This window comes from Numida meleagris, chromosome 1, assembly GCF_002078875.1.
Source record: "Numida meleagris isolate 19003 breed g44 Domestic line chromosome 1, NumMel1.0, whole genome shotgun sequence".
Taxonomy (NCBI): Eukaryota; Metazoa; Chordata; class Aves; order Galliformes; family Numididae; genus Numida; species Numida meleagris.
In genome coordinates this window covers 46,288,847-46,309,354 of record NC_034409.1, presented here as the reverse complement: position 1 = coordinate 46,309,354, position 20,508 = coordinate 46,288,847, and the positions used below count along the sequence as shown (strand labels likewise).

Below are 20,508 nucleotides of genomic sequence, written 5' to 3'. Positions count from 1 at the left end.
GGGCTCGGCCATGGGGCGCGGGACGAGGCTGCCGCTGCTGCTGGTAGTGCTGCTGGGCGCTGCAGGTGAGCCGCGGGCGGCGGGCGCTCAGCGTCCTCTGCGGGCGGGAGAGCTGGGCGCGGGCGTGCGCGCACCTACATACGCGTCCGTGGATACGCGGGAGCGGATGGCCCGGGGCTGTGCGGGTGAGGGGCGGCGGACGATGGAGCTCCGGGCGCAGAGCCCCCGGAGCGAGGGGAGCGTTACGCGGCTTCATCCGCCTCCCACCGGATCGCTCCGCGGTGGGGTCCCGGAGCCGGTCGGGTTTGCGTGACGCCGCCTTGGGGGTTTGCAAGCCGGGTGCCAATGTGCTGCTCTAAAAAGGAGAAAGAACCCAGATGGGAAACAAACATCTCACGAGGCGCGAGATACAAGTGAAACTTTACAAGGCAAGCGTCGCTAAAATGCTTAAGCAGGAAGCATATGATTTTCCATGGATGTTTTACAGGTGAGTCATGGTGTTCGCTGCATGCTCTTACTCATTGCTAAAGAACCCTGCCCGGTACCATGTGCAGCGCAGAACGGGGCTGCTCAGACGGGCAGATCCATCAGGGCGTGCAGGAGAAGCCCCTTGGTCCCAGGGCTGCAGTGTGGAAAATCCTTCTGCCCTCATCTGTCCTTTCACTGAATTCCTGGGGCAGGCGGCAGCGCACAGGAAAGCTGTCACTTTCCGTAACACGCGGTGCTCTGCGGCCGTCACGTAACTCCTAACCCAAGGGAAAACAAATACCCTTTGCAAGGGTTTCTTCTCCTCCCTGCCAGGGTCTGTGTGCAGCAGCCTTCCCTCCCCAGCCCCTGCTGAACCCAAGTCCTTGGCCCCAAACCTACAGGTGAGGAAGGGACCCTGCATGCCTGCCCTGCAGATGGCTGGGACCAGAGCTGGAGGGTACTGGAAGCCGAGTCCTTTCAGATCCCAACACCTTGAATGGGAATTTGTGAGCCAGCCCTCCTGGCAGCGCTGTGCCCCAGCCCCTGGGCAGCCCCAGAGAAGTCTCCCACCGATCAGAGCCTCCCCGCACATCTCTGGGAATGGTCACCGTCAGCGTACAGGGAAACTAAAACGACGTGATGACCACAAACAAGGATCCTGACCTGGCTTTGGGTGCTGGCTGAGCCCTGCTGCTATTTACCCTGTCCCAAACCCCTGCTCTGGTCTGAGCACTCGGCGAGCCGCAGCCAGCGATCTCTTGTTTGTTTACAGAGAGCTGCGCCGCGCTGCGCGTAGCTGAAGGATCCAGGAAAGCAGCCAAACATGTCAATTAGGCCAGCTTGTGGCGAGCCTACCTGATCATATGGTAATAGCACACACTGAGCTACCCCTCGGGAGAGCCATGTGGGTTAGTTAATGTTTGCACAGTGTTTTGCAAAGTATCTTCAGGAGATGTATGTGTGTTTTACAGGTATGTTTGTTTGCTTTTCTGGAGTAGATGTGTGCTGCACAGTTAATATTGATGGTTGTGTGTTTGTTAGGAAGCTAAACTCACTGAGCCTCGTCTGCTCGCTAAAGGTGCCCAAGGCTGCTTGCCCAGGGAGGTGCAGGGACTGAATTCTGGAGTGCTCTGCAGTGGATGCATTACAAGCAGCAGTCTACATCTGTTCTGAATAACGGCACAGGAACCCACACAGATCAGTGGTGATAAAACTGTGCTGTTTCCAGAGCACTTCTTAAGGGGCAGAGGGAGTGGGGAAATCCATCAGGCTCTGAAGGCTTTGTCTCTGCTAGTGGGTAATGTAACTTAATTGCAGCTATGACACTGTAGGCAAATGCTGAATAAGCCCCAAATAAAGGATTTATTGGATGCTAAACTGAAATGAGCTTTGGACATAAAAAATGCCAAGATGCCATAGTAATTGGTGCACAAAGCTGATTGTGTATGATTGGCACAGCGAGAAAGAAGACATTATGCACCTTGGATGTTTTGGCTGCCTGCATCCAAGCCATCAGAGCTTCCTTTTTATTATTATTTTTTAACATATTAAGCAGTTATGGTTAATAGAATACAGCTTTGACGTGCTGCTACACTTATTAATAAGGAGGTGGAGACCCCTCACCAAACACTCCTGAACCAGGCGGGTTGCTTTGCAGAAGATTTCACACTGAACCCCGCAGTGATTTTGTTTTCCTTTGCCACTTTCGCTGTGATTTTTAAATTGACGAGGCTGCCAGAGAGACTTGCACACAAACCACAGAGGCTCAGCTGCGAGGCAGCCTGCCAGCACCATTTCAACCAAGGATTTATTTCCCCCTGCTTTACACACGTCGGTGACAGGCTTCCAAACCTCAGCAGTGTTTTGATTCAACTTCTGTGGCAGTTTGGGACTGCGGGGAGATTTGGGGTAGGAATGGAGAGCTTGGAGAGGGGTGTGAAGCTTTGGGGTCAGCGCTTGGAGGAGGTGCTCGAACCAGGAACCAGCTCCCGTGCCCCAACATGGAGATATGGGGATGGTGCATACCACAGAAGCTCGCTGCCTTCCTCCTGCCCTTCCCTGTGCCTAAAACCACCTGGGTCCTCTCAGGGCCAGGGGATGGGGCTGCTGCTGCTGCTGAGCCCTTCTGTGCCCCTGCCTGGCTCCAGGGTGGGAGGGCAATGTGCAGGCCTCCCTCCTCCTGCCCTCACTGTCCTCATCTCTTCGCAACTCTTGCTGGGGATTTTCCCAAGCACAGGGAAGCCCTGAGGGCTTTCGTTTTGCTTTGTTTTGCTGTTTTAGACGTGCTGAGCTCCATGAAGGAGCGCACTACACAGTGGTGCAGCTCTTGCGGGGTTGACAGGCACTGGGTATGCAGCGGTGCCTGGCTGGCACACAGTCCCCATGGGTTGGGTGAGCAGCCCCGAAATGCATGCCGTGGTCTCATTGCTTTCCTTCCAGGCCCAGGCAGCACAGCTGGGGCAAGCAGCCCATGCGAGAAGGCGTGCAATCCCCGGCTGGGCAACCTGGCGCACGGGCGGACACTGAGAACAGAGACAGCCTGCGGAAGCCATGCCACCGAGCCCTTCTGTGCCTACGCCGAGGACGCCACGCTCCGCTGCAAGCCCCCCACCTGCGGCCACTGCAATGGGGCCCACGCAGGGCTGGCACACCCCCCCGCTGCCATGGCCGACTCCCCTTTCCGCCTGCCCCGCACCTGGTGGCAGGCTGCCGGGGACGCCCCGCAGGAGACCATCCAGCTGGACCTGGAAGCCACCTTCTACTTCACACACCTGATCCTCGTCTTCAAGTCACCCCGGCCAGCGGCCATGGTGCTGGAGCGCTCGCAGGACTTTGGCAAGACCTGGCAGGCCTACAAGTACTTTGCCACCAACTGCTCAACAGCCTTTGGGCTGGAGGATGATGTGGTGCAGAGGGGAGCCCCGTGTACATCCAGATACTCCAGCCCCTTCCCCTGCACAGGAGGAGAGGTGAGTGGGGAAAAAAAAAAAAAAAAAAAAGCCAAGGAAAAAGATCCCATTTGCTAAGAGGAAGAATGCATGTGAAAGAACAGGTTATTCTTAGTATCAGAAATGGCAGGCCACAAATGGCACATGTGGAGGTGCTATGGGCAGCACGCTGCCAGCATGTCAAAGCCATGATGTGGGGCTGGACACCCTGCTTGGTGTGGGGCTGGGCACCCTGTTTGGTGTCTGCTCGGGGGGTCCCTGCTGGGGAGGGTCCCCAGGGCCCAGCCCAGGCCTTGAGGCAGCGCCCTCTAGTGGCCTCATCCCGTGAACCTGTCTGCGTGGGAAACTTCACTGGTGCTGCAGTGCAGAGTTGGGCAAACCTTGATCGTGAATTAACTTGTCAATTCTCCACTAATTATTACTGATAAATTGAGTTTTCCACTGCGAATGTGATTTGAGGTCAAGGTTCTGTCCTCGGAGACCAACGGTCATGTCTATGAATCCCCTGTTCGGACCTCTCTGCAGCTTCTTGGCTGGCAAGAGAAAGTGGTATCTTCTTCCTCTTCTTCCTCTTCTTCCTCTTCTTCTCCCTCCCTTCTCTCCTGCCCCAAAAAGCAGGCTGAAAGGGATGCTGGGGCTTACTAAGAAGGCAGACCTGCAGGAGAAGCAAGGACATACCCTCTGGGGACTGTCATGGTCCTCAGCACTCCTGCAGCCCACAACCCCAGCACCCCAACCACTAGGCAGTCCTATCCTGCAATGGGATGGCACTGATATTTGTAGCTCTCAGGCCAGCAAGCAGGATGTGTCTGAGGTAGTCTGGCTTGTGCACTCCTTTGTCAGCTTTCCCAGGAGCTGTTCTTGATGATGAGAAACTCAGAGTGTCATTTGAGGCGGTACTTGCTTTGTTGGGCTTAGGTCACCACAGTCACCCCAATAATGTGTCTACACCAGGATGAAGGCTGTGTCTGGCAAGCACCTGTGCAAGTCTTGGCCTTGCAAATTCCTCAGCAGGTTGGTGCAATGTGTGGGCATGGTGGGCCTCTTATATATCAAAATCAGTGCCTATTTTCAAGAAGGAAATACATTTGGTGTTGTTTGATGCATCTGCAGTAGCCGGCTGCAAAGCAGGCTATTTACAGAGCTTGCTCCTGCAGGACCTCTTCTTCTGGCAATGCCTTGGTTTGTGTTATTGCAAAGAAGCAATAAAAGTCAAGATCATTTAATTATTCCAGGGCTTAAAGAAATGTTGGGTCCAAGAGGCTGGAGCTTGTAAGGTTTTATTTATACGGCACACTTCAGTTCCCTTGTATTTACCTGCAAAGTAGTAACGGCAGCTTTCTGGTGACCAGATGGCAAGCATGCATGCCTAGCAAATATCACATTTAATTTATTACAGTGTGCTACATTCCAGCAATTACTCCTAACTGCCAATAGCAACATGGATCTCACCTAAAGAAACATCAGAGTTTTGTGTTCTGTTTGGAGTTATGCAGCACTTTACTCCCACTTCTGGCAGCACCTAATTCCAGACATATGGAAGCAGTAATTTCACTTGAAACAGTGGTTTTAAATATGCAGTCATCTGAGATGTCCAAGGGTATTATTTAACTGCAGCTCAGTTACCGCAGTTTTCTTTAAAGCACAAACATCAATTCCCTAAGTGCTACTGGATTTCTTTTTAAACTTTTGATCGTTTGTTTTAGCGCAGTGTAACAACCACAACCTGTGATCCAGGCTGCGTGTCACATCATCTAAGCACCATTTTCTCCTCCTTCAAATATTTCAGCACTCCACGTGCATCTCCAGGCATGGGGTCAGGGCTTGCAGGTTCTGGCAGCGCTCTGTGGAACAGAGGGGTTTCTGCTTGCTGCTGCCTGTCCCCTGGGACGAGTGCTTTGCAGAACTGTAGGATGTGGCTGCTCACCCCAAAACACTGCAAAGGTAGCAATCTGCTTCACTGTGCTTCTGTAAGAATGGAAAAATCAGGCTTTTTTCATTTCTTCAGCCAGAGGCCTCCACAGCAGTGGGAACTGCTAGAGATAGCATTGCACTCCTTGCATGGCACTCAGCAAGGCTTCTGATGGGTAGAGTCACCACCTGGCAGGGACATGGCAGGTCACTGCCCTTTCTCACTAACTGTCCCTAATGCTGCACAACTGCTGGGGATGGTTATCCTCTGCTTTGGGTGCACCTGAGGACAAGCTCCCTGAAGGACAAGCTGCATGCAGCAGTCCAGCGATGAGATCAGGAAGGAAAGGGCAAATCCAGACGGAACTGCAGAGGGGAGAGGCTGAGGGCTACTCCTCACTGTGATGTATAGTGAAGTCATCATTGGTTTTCCTCAAAGAACCCTGGAGGAAAATCAAGTCCTGCAAGTGTGAGGAGAGAGGAGAATGGTGCTTAACATGGCACAAAGTAAGCTTATACAAGTAATGTCTCTCTTTTAGTGATGGACAGCAGCACATCCCCAACCAGTCAGTTTATGCCTAGTGACCGAAATGTGTACTGGAGCATATAACACAAGAATGACAGAATCATAGAATCATTAAGGTTGGAAAAGACCACTAAGTTCATCCGGTCCAACCGCCAGCCCATCCCCGCCACGCCCACTGACCATGTCCCTCAATGCCACTTCCACACAGTTCTGGAACACCTCCAGGGATGGTGACTCCACCACCTCCCTGGGCAGCCTGTGCCAGTGCAGCACCACTCTTTCAGAGAATAATTTTTTCCTGATATCCAACCTGAACCTACTGGGGCACAACTTAAGGCCATTACCTCTCATCCTAGTGCTGTTACCTGGGAGAAGAGGCTGACCATCACCTCACTACTACCTCCTTTCAGGTCATTGTAGAGGGCAATAAAGGTCTCCCCTGAGCCTCAGTGTCCTCAGACTGAACAATCCCAGTTCCCTCAGCCACTCCTCTTAAGACTCAGAAGTCCTAAAATTGTGAAAAGAGGAGATAATGGAGCTTAACATTGCACAGAGTACTCCCATGCAAATAATGTCTCTTTTTTTAGTGTTGGACCGCAGCACATACCTGATCTGTCAGCTTATGCCTATTGACCAAAATACGTATGGGAGCATATGACACAAGACAGATGTCAGAAGCATGAAACGTGCTCACTGGAAGGAATTGTCTGGTGGTATTTTATTTTCACATAAAGTTACCAGAAGAGACATTCTCATCCTTTCAGGAACATGGTTTTGGGTTTTAAAGGCACTGTCACAAGAATTAAGCAGGTGCTTACAGGTGAGCGTGTTCCCAGACTTGCTGAGCTGAGCCCCATCAGGAGCTGCCTGGCCACAGTCTGGTCTCAGGCAAAGATCAGCAGCCCTTCAGCAGCCAGGGAAGCAGTGACTGCTGTAAGGACGGAGGAGCCAAACAAAACATCTGGCTGAAGACTTTCCCCCTGCTTAATTTAGTGGATTGTTTCACAGCAGTAGTTCTCTTAACCTAGATGTAGAAACCTCTAGATGCTGGCCTGTTGTTATCAATGTTTTAGCAGGAGGGCTAGGGCCATATTCCAGCGTGGGTCATACAAATGCGCTACAAATCCAGGGTATTTTTGCGATTTTCCAGGGTGTAACCCTTCAACTGTATTACTGCAAGGGAAGTCAGAACTGGATTCACCAGCCAAATGTAATCTAAGTAAACAAGATGCAGAAATAAACTCCTTCAGCTCTGTGCTCAGTTTTATTAGTATACAAAAAGGATATCTTCCCTCCCACACTTTGGATCATATTAATATTTCTTGCCTTACAAGCTAATCCTAAATTTATCCCTGACTAGAGATCAGTGCTGAGGGCTTGTCTAGAGGAGGTCCTTAGCAGATGTTAATTCTTTAACTGTGAGTGAGAGTGACTGTCCACTCTGCAATGCAGTTATCTCATTTACTTTAAATTCCCATCTGTGGTCAATTCAGATTAGCTCGCCTGAGTGTCCCCATTTAGACAAGCTCTGGCATAAAAGGACTTACTGAAGCAGAGTCTCCTTGACAAGATTTTAGTAAATTAGTAACTTATTTGAGTGTTTATCTACTCAGAATACTGCTAATAAATCACTTTGAGACTTCAGCCATTGTTGCTATTTGTTATTAATAGGAGAGGTGTATTTGCAGCTTGACTGTTTTCCAGCAACTAATTCTAACATGCTGCTGATGTTTGAAACATCACATACTGCTGTTTTACTGTGGGGCGTGTGTGTGTCTTACTGAGCATTTCATTGATCTCATGTGCCTTCTGTAGCAGAAAAACCTTCCAGGGCCTTGCCTCACACTGTTACTGCATGCAGCCTGCCTCTGTCCTCAAGGATCTGCACAGCAGCCCTACTGGTTGAACCTGAAATTAACTCTATAGAGCAAACCTAAGTTCAGTCCTATTCCTCATGAGTTTGACCCTGATAGACCCTCAGCAATTTTAACACCCAGTGACACAAACAGGAGTTAAAGGTGCTTGGTGACTTTTATTTTTTTAGATTTTTGAACTACATCAGCTTTATTTTAAGCTTACCATTGGTTCTATTAACTGAAGGTAAATTTCCATTGCTCAGAGATCCTTCAAGGAAGGATTTCCATGGGAGATTTGAGTTTCGCCATATGCAGGATGTGGAACTCGACAAAGAAGCTGGGCAAATATGCAAGAACTAACTCAAAACAGGCTTGGACATCAGTCCATTAGAAGGCTGCAGACTGTTCTGTTCATGGTCCTGTGTCCCCGGCCTCTGCAGAGAGAGAAAATAAAAGCCCAGGCTGGCCAAAAGGAAAGTGAGGTCAGGGCTGGTCCTGCTCAGCAGTGCTTGGAGCAGGTGAGGACACTGCTACAGAAATATGTTCTCATACCTCATTCTATCTGCACGGTTTTGTAGGGAAAATAATAACCCCTCGTTTACAGCATCTTCCTGCTCACTTTGTCCTTGGGAAAATCCTCCCTGTTGGGTTCTGTACGCAAGTGCTGTGTGTGAAGGAGAACCTGTTTACCTGCAGAGTGGAGGGTGATGGCCAGACTCAGCATAGCTCTTTGCATCCTATCAGTGAATTTTGTGAACTGTGAGAGTCTTTTTATTTTTTCATAAGGAAAGATGATTTCTAGGGGAAAAGTTAATGACATGAAGTAAATGAAGTCAGTGCAGAGTCAATGATATGGTGTAGGGAGCTGAAAATCCCAGGCTTGCTAGCTGTTAGTTTAATGCAGGGCAGATTCAGGTAAAAATGGGAAACCTGAATTTAGTTTTCACCTGGTGTCTGAGAGGACTCAGGACAAGGGCAGCTCTGGGCCTGTGCAGTGATCGAGCCCTTGGTACCCAGGGAGTTGTACCATGAAAGGTACCTGCCCCCAGAGCCTGGCCTCCACCAGGGGTGAGGGCAAGGAGCTTCTCAACCTGCCCAGCCATCCTCCCCTTGATTCTCCCTTTGCAGCCAGCCCACAGCAAGGCCTCATCGTCTCCTTTTCTCCCTGGCTGTCCAAGGGTTTTTGGCACACAGAGTTTGGCCCTCCGCTTGGCTAGCCCTTGAAATGCAGCCACCTCCAGGATGGAGCATAGTCAGTGCTTAATAGTGCATGCCGGCAGACCTCTATTTAGAAAGGCAAGTTTCTAACCACTGCAAATGAGGGCTTCTAGATCAGACTGCAATTATGGCTAAATTATGACTAGATTGGCTAAAACAAATTATTCCTGGGAGGGAGCTGTGAAAGAGAGTGAATTCTATGTTGTAGGCTGCCAGCAAGAAAAGGAACTGGCACCAGGGCTCAGTTTTCCAAACTTACGTTCTCATGTAGGCATTGAAAACACTGTACCCATGTGAAACAAGGGATTTGGATAGGGAGAATTTAATTCTCTGAACTGGCATCTGGCCTTGTTAGCAAGGCTATTGCTTCCCTTGAGAAAAGTGCCATGGGCTCCTCTTGCAGCACTGCTCCCCACTGCTCCATTTCACTGCTCCTTGCTGGCGTGCAGGGAAGACTGGCTTGTTCAGCTTCCAGCTTGCTGGCTGTGAAGCAGGGCTGCTGTACTTCTCTTTGGGCTTCCTTGAGACAAATGGTTATATGGAAAGCCTGTAACCTAAAGCAGTGAATAGCTGCATCTCAGAAGTCCTGGACCAGAAGCTCATGGACTTAATCTGAGATTAGTCAGCATGCACAGTGAGTAGTGGCATGAAATTTCCAGTCTAGCAGCATCCAAGATCTACACAAATGGCAAAGTCCTCAAACTCTTTCAGGGCGACATTTCCAGGAAGAAATCAGTGTCCAAAACAGGCTTATACAAGCCATTCACTCCTCTATTGCCAGTCTCTGTGCTGCATCCCCCATGCCCCATCGCTGTGGTCAAAGTCTACAGCTGCAGGGTGAAAAGGGAATGCTGTTTCTCACGGCCTTTTTGACTGAAGCTATTTACATACAATTCAGACAGGTGTTTTTCCCAAATTGAAGTATAGCTCACAGTCACTGGATGGTTTCCACTGCAATACCAAGCAGCCAGCTCTACAGACACAAAGCCTTTTCTTTATGGACAAAAGGAGTGGAAAAATATTCATGAAGTCGAGTTACGCTTCAGCTGAAAGAAATGCCATCAATGCCTAGCCCTGTTGCAGGCGTCCATGCTGACACCCTGACCTTTGGAGGCCTTTGCAGGACGTAGTAAGAGGGGCTGTTCCACGGCTGCAGGGAGACAGCCAGCTGCACGAGCAGGCCCAGTTCTCTTCCTGGTTCACTGGACACAGCTCCAGGTTTTCTTGGTCTTCCATACGCAAAACAGGTCCTGGCAGTAGGTCAGAGTTGAGCACATGAATCTTTGTGAGGACAGGGAGAGGAGGGAAACTGCTGGAGGGGAGAGCAGTGCAGTGCAAGGACCAACTGAAATGTGCTGGTTCGTCTTCCTAAGCAGGGTAGCACAGCCTTGAAAAGGGGGATTCTGAAAATGAGAAAATCAAACAATAATTATTTTCTTTGATCGTGCATCACCAATGGCATCATGCATCTGAAGGGTTTGGTGAGGCATGAAACAGACTTTCTGCCTGTTAGAGGAGTGAGAGCAGTGATTAGGCAAAATAAAGCCATTGTGGAATAAACTCAGTTCATGGAGAAGTGCTGTTAGCTGAGGTGAAGGAATCCAAATGTTTCGAGCTGTTTGCACTGAAGAGAGATTTTTGTGATAAGAACATCACTTCTGTGAGCATCACCTGACTAAAGACAGCAATGACTTCACAGTGTTTCCTTTTCATCTGATGAAACTGTGCAGTTGGCCTTTGAAGAGGAGCTGAGAAGATGGCTCTCATCTGGCTGATTATTGCCGGAGACATCCAAGATCCTGGTGGAACTTTGGTCCTTACCTTGTCCCCTGCATGCCTTTTTCAGCCCCTCGCTGCCAGCTGCCATGTGTGACTAGGAGCTTTCCCAGACAACTTCTCGCTGTTGAGAATGGCAGAGCAATGCCTTGAGTTTCCCCAAACCAAAAGCTGTATTGAATATAGATTAACCTGCTCCCACGAGAGCCAGTTATTTGAAACAGCTGGATTTTCCTTCTAAAGTCTTTGTAAGGTTGTATGACTCCTGGATGGTGAGGCACGGAGTCATTTGCCTTGTTTCATGTGCTACAAAAGATTGCAGAAGGGCCGTAGGCACAGGCCAAATGCTGCCCTTTGTCGAAGTATATGAAGTAGCTGTAACAGCTGCAGAAAAGCCATTTCTCCAGCATCTCAGTAGCTACTGTCAGTGGTACACAGCAGATTTGTGTGGCCATTATTTACAGTAGCCACCAAAGAGCCTTTTTCTAGCCTAGGGTTGTTGCAGTGAACATAGCACACCATAGATACACGTGGCTTTCTCTCTTTATAGCTCTTCTGCTTGTTGTCACGGTAATACATCAGATAACAGAGCGACCAGCACTGGGGCTCCAGCAGCCACCTGCACAGGGAGAGGAGCCTGCCAGATGAGATTCTTCTGTCTTCCCTGTTTGTCGGCTGTTTCCTTTCTTGTTTTCTTCTTTCCATGTGTACATGTGCATTGACTCCTCCATCCATTTACTCCTTCTGTGTCATTTCTGCTGTTGTCATTTCGCAGACCATCTTCTGGTGCCTTCCAGGCTCAGCGTGACTAGTTTGAGTAGGGGCTGTTGGGAAGCTCAAGCCCAGCGTCTCAAGCAGGGCACCCCTCCCCCTGTGGGTGCCCGTTTCTTCTATAAGTGTCTCTTAAGTGTCACGAGTATAAAGTGACCCAGAGGGCCACCTTTATCACCACAGTCACTTGCATCTCAACAGGGGCCCATGGCAGGTGGAGGTTCTGGTGATCCATGGCGCACTGTGACTCATCTAGGCAGCTTTGCTGGCAGCAAATCTGTATTGGTTTTGTTGACTTCCTCGGGCCACTTTGACTTCAGAGTCTACTTTGTTGTTCTCAGCATCATTCATTAGCATTTTCCTTCCCACTGTAGATATATATATAAAGATGCCCTTTCATTGCCTTTCGAGTGTAAACATACTAGGGTACTTCTTGCAAAGGGACTTTTATGTATTTATAAATCGAGGTCATTGTGGTGCAGGCGGTTACTTGAGTGCACCATGCTCAGAGCCGCTGTTTTATTTATATTCAGGGCTACATTTTTACATCCAGGGAACGGCAAGTAGCTAAGGCTTCTTGCACCACTTAAGTAAAAAAATGTGAAATGGTCAACAGATCAAGAGCTGCTCATGACAGCCTGTGAGGAAATGGAAACGCTGTGAAAATTTATTAGGAGGTATCAGCTTTGCCATGTGCCCAAACCACGGAGAGCTTGGCTGAAGAGCAGCCCGTTTGCATTCCACAGCACGCACAGGGCTGGTACTGAAGCTAGCACCTGGCAGTGGGCACTGCACCAGGCTCACTGGCACTGAGGGGCATCACTGGGTCATTGCCTAACACAAGGATTTCAGCCTGCTTTTCCTCTTCTTACTGAAAGCATTACTTTTTCTTTGGACTTTTTTCATGGGGACGAAAATCCTCTCCAGCACCGCCTATTGGGCTGCGCAGGGAGACTTCTCCCCCCAGCTAAATATCCTCAAGCAAGTTTTAAAACACACACCTGTTGAAATTGCTTCATGAAAGCATCACGCTTATGGACATGGGATCCAACTGCACAATTAGAAGGCTTAGAAGGAACATTACTCCAAAAATCACTTGGTATTTTGATTTGAAAACAGATGTTTGTTTTATTTGCCTCCTACTTTGTGACATTTGCTCCTTAGATATGAGATGTTGCTAGATAGTTATTTTTAAACGGGAGCTGAGAGAGATTCGGATCCTGGGACTGTGCTAAAGAAGAATCCCAAACATCTCAAGATTTACAGTGAGCTCACAACACTGGGAATGAAAATGCCTTTCTGATAGGATATATTGTGGCACATCCAGCATAAAGGTGCTGTGGGTTTTCAATTTATCACTTCCTACTTGTTCTGCAAAATAGAAATGTGTAGTAATGCACACACAGAGCAGCTGCTGATGTAGAGATCCTGTCCTCCCACTTTTGACCGTCATGCACGGCGCTGACTATCATGTGGGAGAAGTCACACCATCTACCTAATACCGTGATGCTGATTATTGACATATTGTTCATAAGACATTTAGAGACAGGCAGCTCTGGTGGCCATGGAGTGCTTCCTGGTGAGGCTTGTTGCATGCAGAAGGCAAGAGAGGGGGCACTTGGGGACACGAGGCTTGCAGCACCCCATGGCCAGGTGCATGTGCACAGAGGCAGCTCACTCATCTCAAATCCTGCAGTGGAGAGCTGGATGGAAAAGTCCTAGGAGAGGTGAAAGCAGGACACGGCCCATGTGAGGGTGCATGTGGGGCTGGGGTGCCAGGTAGCAGCAGACCCACCGCAGCTGCACAGGGACGTGTGACCCCAGTGATGTGCTGGGATTACTCCGGAGACAGGCTGGGATGAATTGGCAAGGTTAATGACTGAACAGGGAAATCCTGCTGGGAAACACATCCTTGATCTTATTGTGCAACCTCTGGGGGCTCAGGATCAGTCTGCTGGGACAGAGCGGAGAATTGCTATTTGTATGGCGTCTCACATGCTATAATGACTGTTTTGTATTTTATTAAAACAGACCCACTAGCTCTGGGGGATGGGGGTGTTTACTGCAGTGGTGGTGCTGAGATCCAGCTCCCCCGCTGCTGTGTGAGCACAGCCCGAGCAGTGTGGGGCAGCAGGGAGAGTCTGCTCTCTGCAACCCCTGGGAACTGCAGATAGGGCTCATGTTTAGCATCACTGTTTTCAAGCAGCCATAACAAGAAATGTTTGTAACGATTTAGGGCCTGAGCTGGAATACTGGCTCCATTGAAATCAGTGGCGTAACTCCCCCTGAATTCCACACAGCCGTGGTTTAACTCCCTCAGCGTGAAGGCACTCAGGACTACTGATCTCCTCACTGCGCTGCCTTTACGAGGGTTACAGGCATCCACTGCCTGTATTAAAATGGGATAGATAAACGAGAAAACGTGAAAATAATCAGAAAAAAGTCTGTTGCTGTATCTAGCAAAGATTGTTCCCATGTATGTATTTCCTTCACTACTCCCATCTGAATCAGGGTGAGCAAAGAATTCTATGAGACAAGACTCATGTAATAGCTAGGAAACCAAAATTCTAGTTTTTACTGAAAATTCTCAGCCAGGCATTTTCCATCATCTCCACTAAGAGGGAATCAGTGTCTCCAAAATGAAATTTTCAGGGAATTTTTTTTCCATATCTGAAAGCATTTTGTATTCATAGAGCCACTAATGAGTAAATGTGAGCAGAAAGACTGTGGTGTGTGTTAGGGTGAATAACACATCCTGAGGAGAGGCACAGGGCTGCTTGTTGGATTTGTTTGGCTTGACAGTTTTATCTCAGGAAAACAGAAAAAACATCCTGGATGAAAAATCACCTTTTGAAAGGTGTCGGTATTTATTAACATCCCTCATCAGACTCATTACTTGCACACAAGTCGTGCACCAGCACCTATCTTGCCTCTTCGACCACCTCTCCAAGCCAGCCTGCTCCCTTTTGACAGCATTTCAGTAGAAGCAGCTAAATGCTGAGTACCTCTGGGAAGGACCACTTGCCTGACAACTTTTGGTGGTTTTACACCACTGCTGGAAGCAGTGCATCAACCCAGTAGGCCATGTCACGCTCAGACAGCTGTCAGTCAACTCATTTTACTGTTGCTTGGAAGCGTTGTAACTCATCAAGCCTTCCGAAGCCAGTCAGTCAGTGAAGGGATATTTAGCTATTTAATAAGCGTAAACCGTTAATTAAATGTTCTGGTAACTTATACATGTGTCGTAAATTTGTCATTCCCCGCGAATGGCAGTTGTATGAATGACGTGCTGTTTCTGGTGACACACCACAGGCAGCTGGCCCAACAAGTTTAAAATAAACCTCTCAAAGAAAATTATTTTTGCCTAGTGCTCTTGATGTTCCGTGTGAGCCAATATTTACTTAGTCAATCAGTCCGAAGTTAAAATAAAGATTGATTGATAAGTATTTTCTTAAACCTCAGGAGCTCCAACTTTTGTTTCTTTCTTATCATCTTGGTTTTCTTGACTATCAGCTTGCTGCCACGCCACATTACTCTTCCACTAGGAAGTGGCCTGGGACTGACGGGAGACAAATATTTGGAAATCTGAGCTTCATTTGTTAAAAAATAAGGGGGGGTGGCAGAAGTTGGTGGGGACTCCTCCACCTGATGTTTGCCCATAGGGTAGCTGGTCAGCTGTGGTTAATGACCAAATGTAGGGTATCGGCTGGCAATGCTGTAGGGACCAAATTCGGTGCACCAAAGGGTATGGGGATGCTGCATGCACCTGGGGATGGCCCCACTCTGCTAACACCCCCCCTTCTGCCCCATGCCTCTGCAGGTGATATACCGAGCCCTCTCGCCGCCGCATGCCGCCGAGGACCCATACAGTGCAGAGGCCCAGGCGCAGCTGAAGGTGACCAACCTGCGCGTGCGGCTGCTGGAGAGGCAGAGCTGCCCCTGCCACCCGCTGGAACTGCTGCCCCTGCCGGCCCCACACTATGCCGTCTATGACTTCATTGTGAAGGGCAGCTGCTTCTGCAACGGCCATGCCGACCACTGCGTCCCCGTCAGAGGGTTCCGGCCCGTCAGGGCAGCTGGTGCTTTCCATGTGGTATGTACACGAATTTAGTGGCGGCTCCTTAAAGTGTTAACATTTCTGACTCTCTTCTACCCACAGATCCTAACTGGCAGTATCTGAGAAGTACTAAATTCAGGGCATTTTGATGACAGAGAGGAAGCAGAACTTCCCCAAAACAGCAAGGAAAACGCACTTCCCTGGAGGAAGGAACATGCACTGCTCCTGGAGCATCCTCTGATACTGGTTTGGGTCGTGATCCAAGGGGCAGGAGGGCTCCAGCTCTCACACCAAGGCTTTCCATTGTACCTCTCAGTACATTCTCTAGACAAAACCCGTTTTTTGGTTTTGAGGGGACTCACATCAGAAGGGTTCTGGGCTGAAATCCCTTTGGAGCAATCTTGACCCAAAGCCCACGAGTGATAGGCGCACAGAGTCAAAGAGTCATAAAGTCTCCCAAGGTGGACAGGACCCATAAAGATCATGGAGTCCAACTCCTGACTTCACACAGGACCACCCAAAAATCAGACCATATGGCTGAGAGCTTTGTCCAGACACTTCTTGAACTCTGGCAAGCTCAGTGCCATGACCACTGTCCTTGGGAGGCTGTTTCAGTGCCCTTCACCCTGCCAGCCTGGGGATACTCTGGCCTCACTGCCCACAATGCACTGTGCCCTTTCTGCCCTTCCTGGCTGACCCTGAAGACGCTGGCTGTCTGGCAGAAGAGCCATAGGGAAAGTCGAAGCCATCAATCATATTGCCCTAAACAATGTGAAAAAAGGGAAGATCATAAAAATCTAAGCCAATTACTTGAGGTAAGGAGGTCTGGCACCTATCCAGCTCTTTGGAGAACTCTCATTTGAGTTAAATTATGGTCTCAAACATGAAGCAGACATCGTGTTTCCCTTCTAATAGAGCTAGTCTTGCAACATCTTGAAAATACACAAATTTGAAAGCACACAGCACTATGATTGATAAGCGTGTTTCAAGTAGTCTGCTCTGGTTTTCACAGATGTTCCCTGAATGAAAGGCTTTGAAAAGGGCTGTTTGCTCGGGATTATTTCTCTGTGATACAGTTGCATGGGAGTGTGACCCAGAGCACCGCTGATAGTTATAGCAAAGCTTGAAGCCAATTATGCTTCTGGTACAGCTACAGCCTATAGAAATCACAGTGCACAGGTAGCAGGCGGTGAAGTGGGAAGGAGCCAATGCCAGAATCGCACTGAAAAACAAAACAAGAAATAGCAGCAAGCCTCTGCACCAGCCCCTGGGGGAATGGGAAAGTAAACACCGCTTATAAACATGGCATGAATCCCAAAGGTGACGTCTGTGTAATGAGGCTGACTCATTTTGCTGTCCCTCAGAGCTGACTCCGCATGGCCTGTGAGGGATGGGCCAGCCTAAGGGCAACCTGGCATGGTTTGCAGCAGGACCCTACTGGAGGGTCAGGGCGTGATGAGACATTTCCCCCACTGGTATTTTCTTGCCCATTGCCACTTTTTTGCGCTGTCAGATGAGGGCAGAAAGATTGCAGAATCTGTGGCTGCTGAGCTACAATTCAAATTTCTGAAAACTAAGATTTCAGAGAGGAAGTGTTTCTGTGTGTTTCACCTGGAAAAAATGTCAGTCACATTACAGGTAACTCTGAAGAAATACAGTCAGTTATTCAAGCGTGAGGTGGGGACTTCAGTTGTGGCTCTGTGTAACATTTATGTGTGGCTTTCACAGACCCTTCATTGTAAGACTAGGGGTAGCAAAAAGATGGGAAACGCATTACCAATTCCCAGTGTGATTACAAAATCTGACTCAGTTCTTGTGCTTGTTTTGACCAGAGCACTCCTGAAGAACATCTCCTAAGTTAGAGAGTTAGCATCAAATTTCAAGCAAGTTTAAGATTCCTCTTCTTAAGAAAAAACAACCTTGTCCTAAAAAATATGTGTAGGTTTTCTCAAACCCCCACTTGGTCTCAGCCCCGAGGCAAAATCCTAGCTGCAGGCTTGTTTTCAGAGCCTGCTTGGCCAGCAGAAGAACCGTACGTGATGTATCGATGTTTCTGCTGAGCGATACACCAGGTCATCCTGGTAGCTCTGGGTACAGCTGCCAGGTCTTGGGCAGATCTGCAAAGCCACCTAAAGCAACCCATCCACCTCCCCAGCAGCCAGGACGAGAGCGTCTGACAAAGCCGCCTGGGGATGCAGGGACACTTGTGGCTGCCGATTGCCTGGGTTTGGGGCCAGCGCATCCCGCTCAGTTCAGGACCTCATCCTGGCCCGCTGCCACAGGATTCTTCCCATCGTATGAATTTTTTCTCAGTGGCTGGGCCATTGTGTTTTGGAGAAAAATGTTCTGAATGGCTGAACAGAGGCTATGTTTGGATTGGCCATGAGATCATAGAATCACCAAGGTTGGAAAAGACCTCTAAGATCATTCAGTCTAACCGCCCACCTATCACCAATATTTCCCATTAAACCACACCCCCCAGTACAACATCTAAACATTTATTTACTGGTAATACTGACCCAGGACATCCTCAGCTGCGAGGGCGGGATGCAAAGAGGGTGGCTCTGTGGATGGAGAATAGCAATTTTTACCCCAGCAGGAGCAACTCCAGTTCTGTCTCTGGGGTGGAATAACCTCCTCTGTGATCCCACTGAGCTGGATCAGAGCAAAGGTGGACATTACAGACTCTGAACATTCGATGTAGGAAAAAAGTATTTCATGTTAGACCTAACAGCACAGAGCAATAGCCAGGACCTGACAAAAGAACAGGTTTGTTTCTGTGCCTTGACCACTGTCCAGCTGCAAACCCCTCTGTGATCCTTCTCCCTGCAGAGGTCACTTCATGGACACCACAGAGCAAAGCTTGCTGGCAGTCTTCCTGTCCATCTTTCCTCAGTTCAACTCCTCTGACAGCTAAGGGGATTGTGGCAGGCCTTGTCCTGCATTCTTTGTGTGGCAGTGGGTGGTGGCACTGGTGGGAGCCTGTACAGCTCCATGGGTCATCCAGTTCCACCAGCTGGAATTCTGGGAGAGGATCAGGCAGAAAGGCTTAGGTAGGAGTGCTTATATGTCTGCCAGATTTACATAAATGAGAAAGGAATTTGTACAGGAAAGCTCTAGGTTTGTTTAAACATCAGAAATGCCATGTCAACCTCTAGGTGAACTGTGAGTGTGGAAACGGGGTTGCTGTTCCAGGGGAGTTTCTGTCTCCATGAGTTGCAGACAGGACCTGGCTACCCTCCAGTGGTGATGAGAGCTTCTCCTTGGGGTGCAGTAGTGCTGGCTGTCCTGTGTTGTATACTGGTGTGCCACAAACAGATGTCAGGGTGGTACAGCTACTCTCCCTCTCATCCCCACTCCTCCCATGTCATTTATTCAAAGGGTCACTATCCAAATCGTACCAACACCAATCCAATGTATGCCAAGAAAAAAAACATGCATGGACAAGCACACCTCACACCGTACCAAGCATCGTAGTTGGACTGGTGTGTGAGATGGATTACAGGGTGAAACTCTCTGTTATAAAGAAACGTAAAGAAAGTCTGCAAGTAAAGAAATGGATTCACAGACACAGGAGATGCCCCCTGATCTTCAGTGACCGTGAAAAGCCTGGCTTTTGGGGGCTGATCAGCTGTTCAGGAGCTGGTACATCTGTCCATTGAGCTATTGCAGTGCCAGCTTGGCACTTTACCAGCTGAAGCATCCTGATGGCCTACTTGACACAGCAGCAAGGGTCATGGTGGAGATTAGCCTGAATGTAGGCAGGAACTTGTAAGTTAGGAATCGAGAGTGGGGAAAAGAAGCCCAGAGGAACCTCACCAGGCTCTGCAGTTCTGCCTCAAGGTGAGGTCAGGCATTCACCTGCCTCAGAGAATCCTTGGCCTTCCAACATCCAAGTGGTTGTGTAGTTGGCCTGAGTCAACAGTCTCGGAAGGCTGCATCCTTGGGGCTTCCTGCTTTTACCCCTATGAGTTGAGATAGTATCATCAATTGATGATTTCATTTTCTCACTGACAATACAATATTATTAACTTTTTAACATATACTGCACTCCCACTAGTGCAGTCCTGTTGTGCACACCTGTCACCTGCATTGAACAAAGAGCCAGAACAAATTCAGCTGTCTCAGTTTGTTCTTCCTCCTGTTTTCTCTTTCCCACAATGACAGTTTCAACAACTTGACACAGTAGCTATCTATCTATGATGAAAACTAGAACCTGGGGATTCGGGTTTGTTTATATATATTTATATATAACTGAGGGACATGGTTTATTGGGAAATACTGGTGATAGGTGGATGTTTGGACTGGATGATCTTAGAGGTCTTTTCCAGCCTTGGCAATTCTATGATTCTATGATTAAGCGATTTCAACATACTTAAGATGCACCCGAAGCAGTTTGGTGTAGTGCTGCTACCATACCAAATAGGTACTGCTGAAGATATGCTTCTACACTTTAATAGTCCAAGGTGCTATTTCAGTGTAAGTCAAGGATTTTTCCAGGAGTTGGGCTTTATTTTGTAAGGAGAACAGACAGCCAGTTCAGGAAACTGATCAATGAGCGCATTTGAATCAACATGGGGTTGATGTATGCAGGCTGGCCAGTTGGTCTCTCTGGACTCCTTACATCAGTATTGAATGAGCTGGGTTGGGGGGATGTGCTAAGGCTGGCATCCTGAGTACAAGAGCCCTTCTGCATAGATGGGCAGCAGGAATATCCCTCCCCCTTCCCACGTGGCCAACCCAGTGGCTGTTGTAAATTGTTATTGTGCTGCTGACATCAAAAGACGCTGAAGGTCTTCCCCAGAGCCACCGACAGAAGCCTATTGTACAAGGAATAAAAAACAAAGACAGCCCCCACACCCTGAGCAACAAACTTTGTATTCTTTCACAAGAGCGAAATAGGATATGAGAATTTTCTCATGCATAAATTTGGTTGTCTGGTACTTTGGGAAGTATTTGGGAAGTATCCTCTGGGCA

General features: G+C 48.8%; 1 protein-coding gene across 3 annotated transcripts in view; it reads left to right on the top strand.

Moving 5' to 3' along the window:
• Nucleotides 7–20,508, top strand: part of NTN4 (netrin 4) — a 37,571-nt gene continuing 17,069 nt past the window's right edge. For 2 of the 3 annotated variants that reach the window (XM_021391285.1, XM_021391202.1), the window contains exons 1-3: nt 7–65; nt 2,908–3,437; nt 15,295–15,567. In XM_021391285.1, coding sequence (XP_021246960.1) covers nt 11–65; nt 2,908–3,437; nt 15,295–15,567 — 858 coding nt within the window. In that variant the 5' untranslated portion in view covers nt 7–10. Of the gene's footprint in view, nt 66–103; nt 488–2,907; nt 3,438–15,294; nt 15,568–20,508 lie in introns of those variants that run through there. The other variant, XM_021391375.1, reaches the window with a different exon arrangement.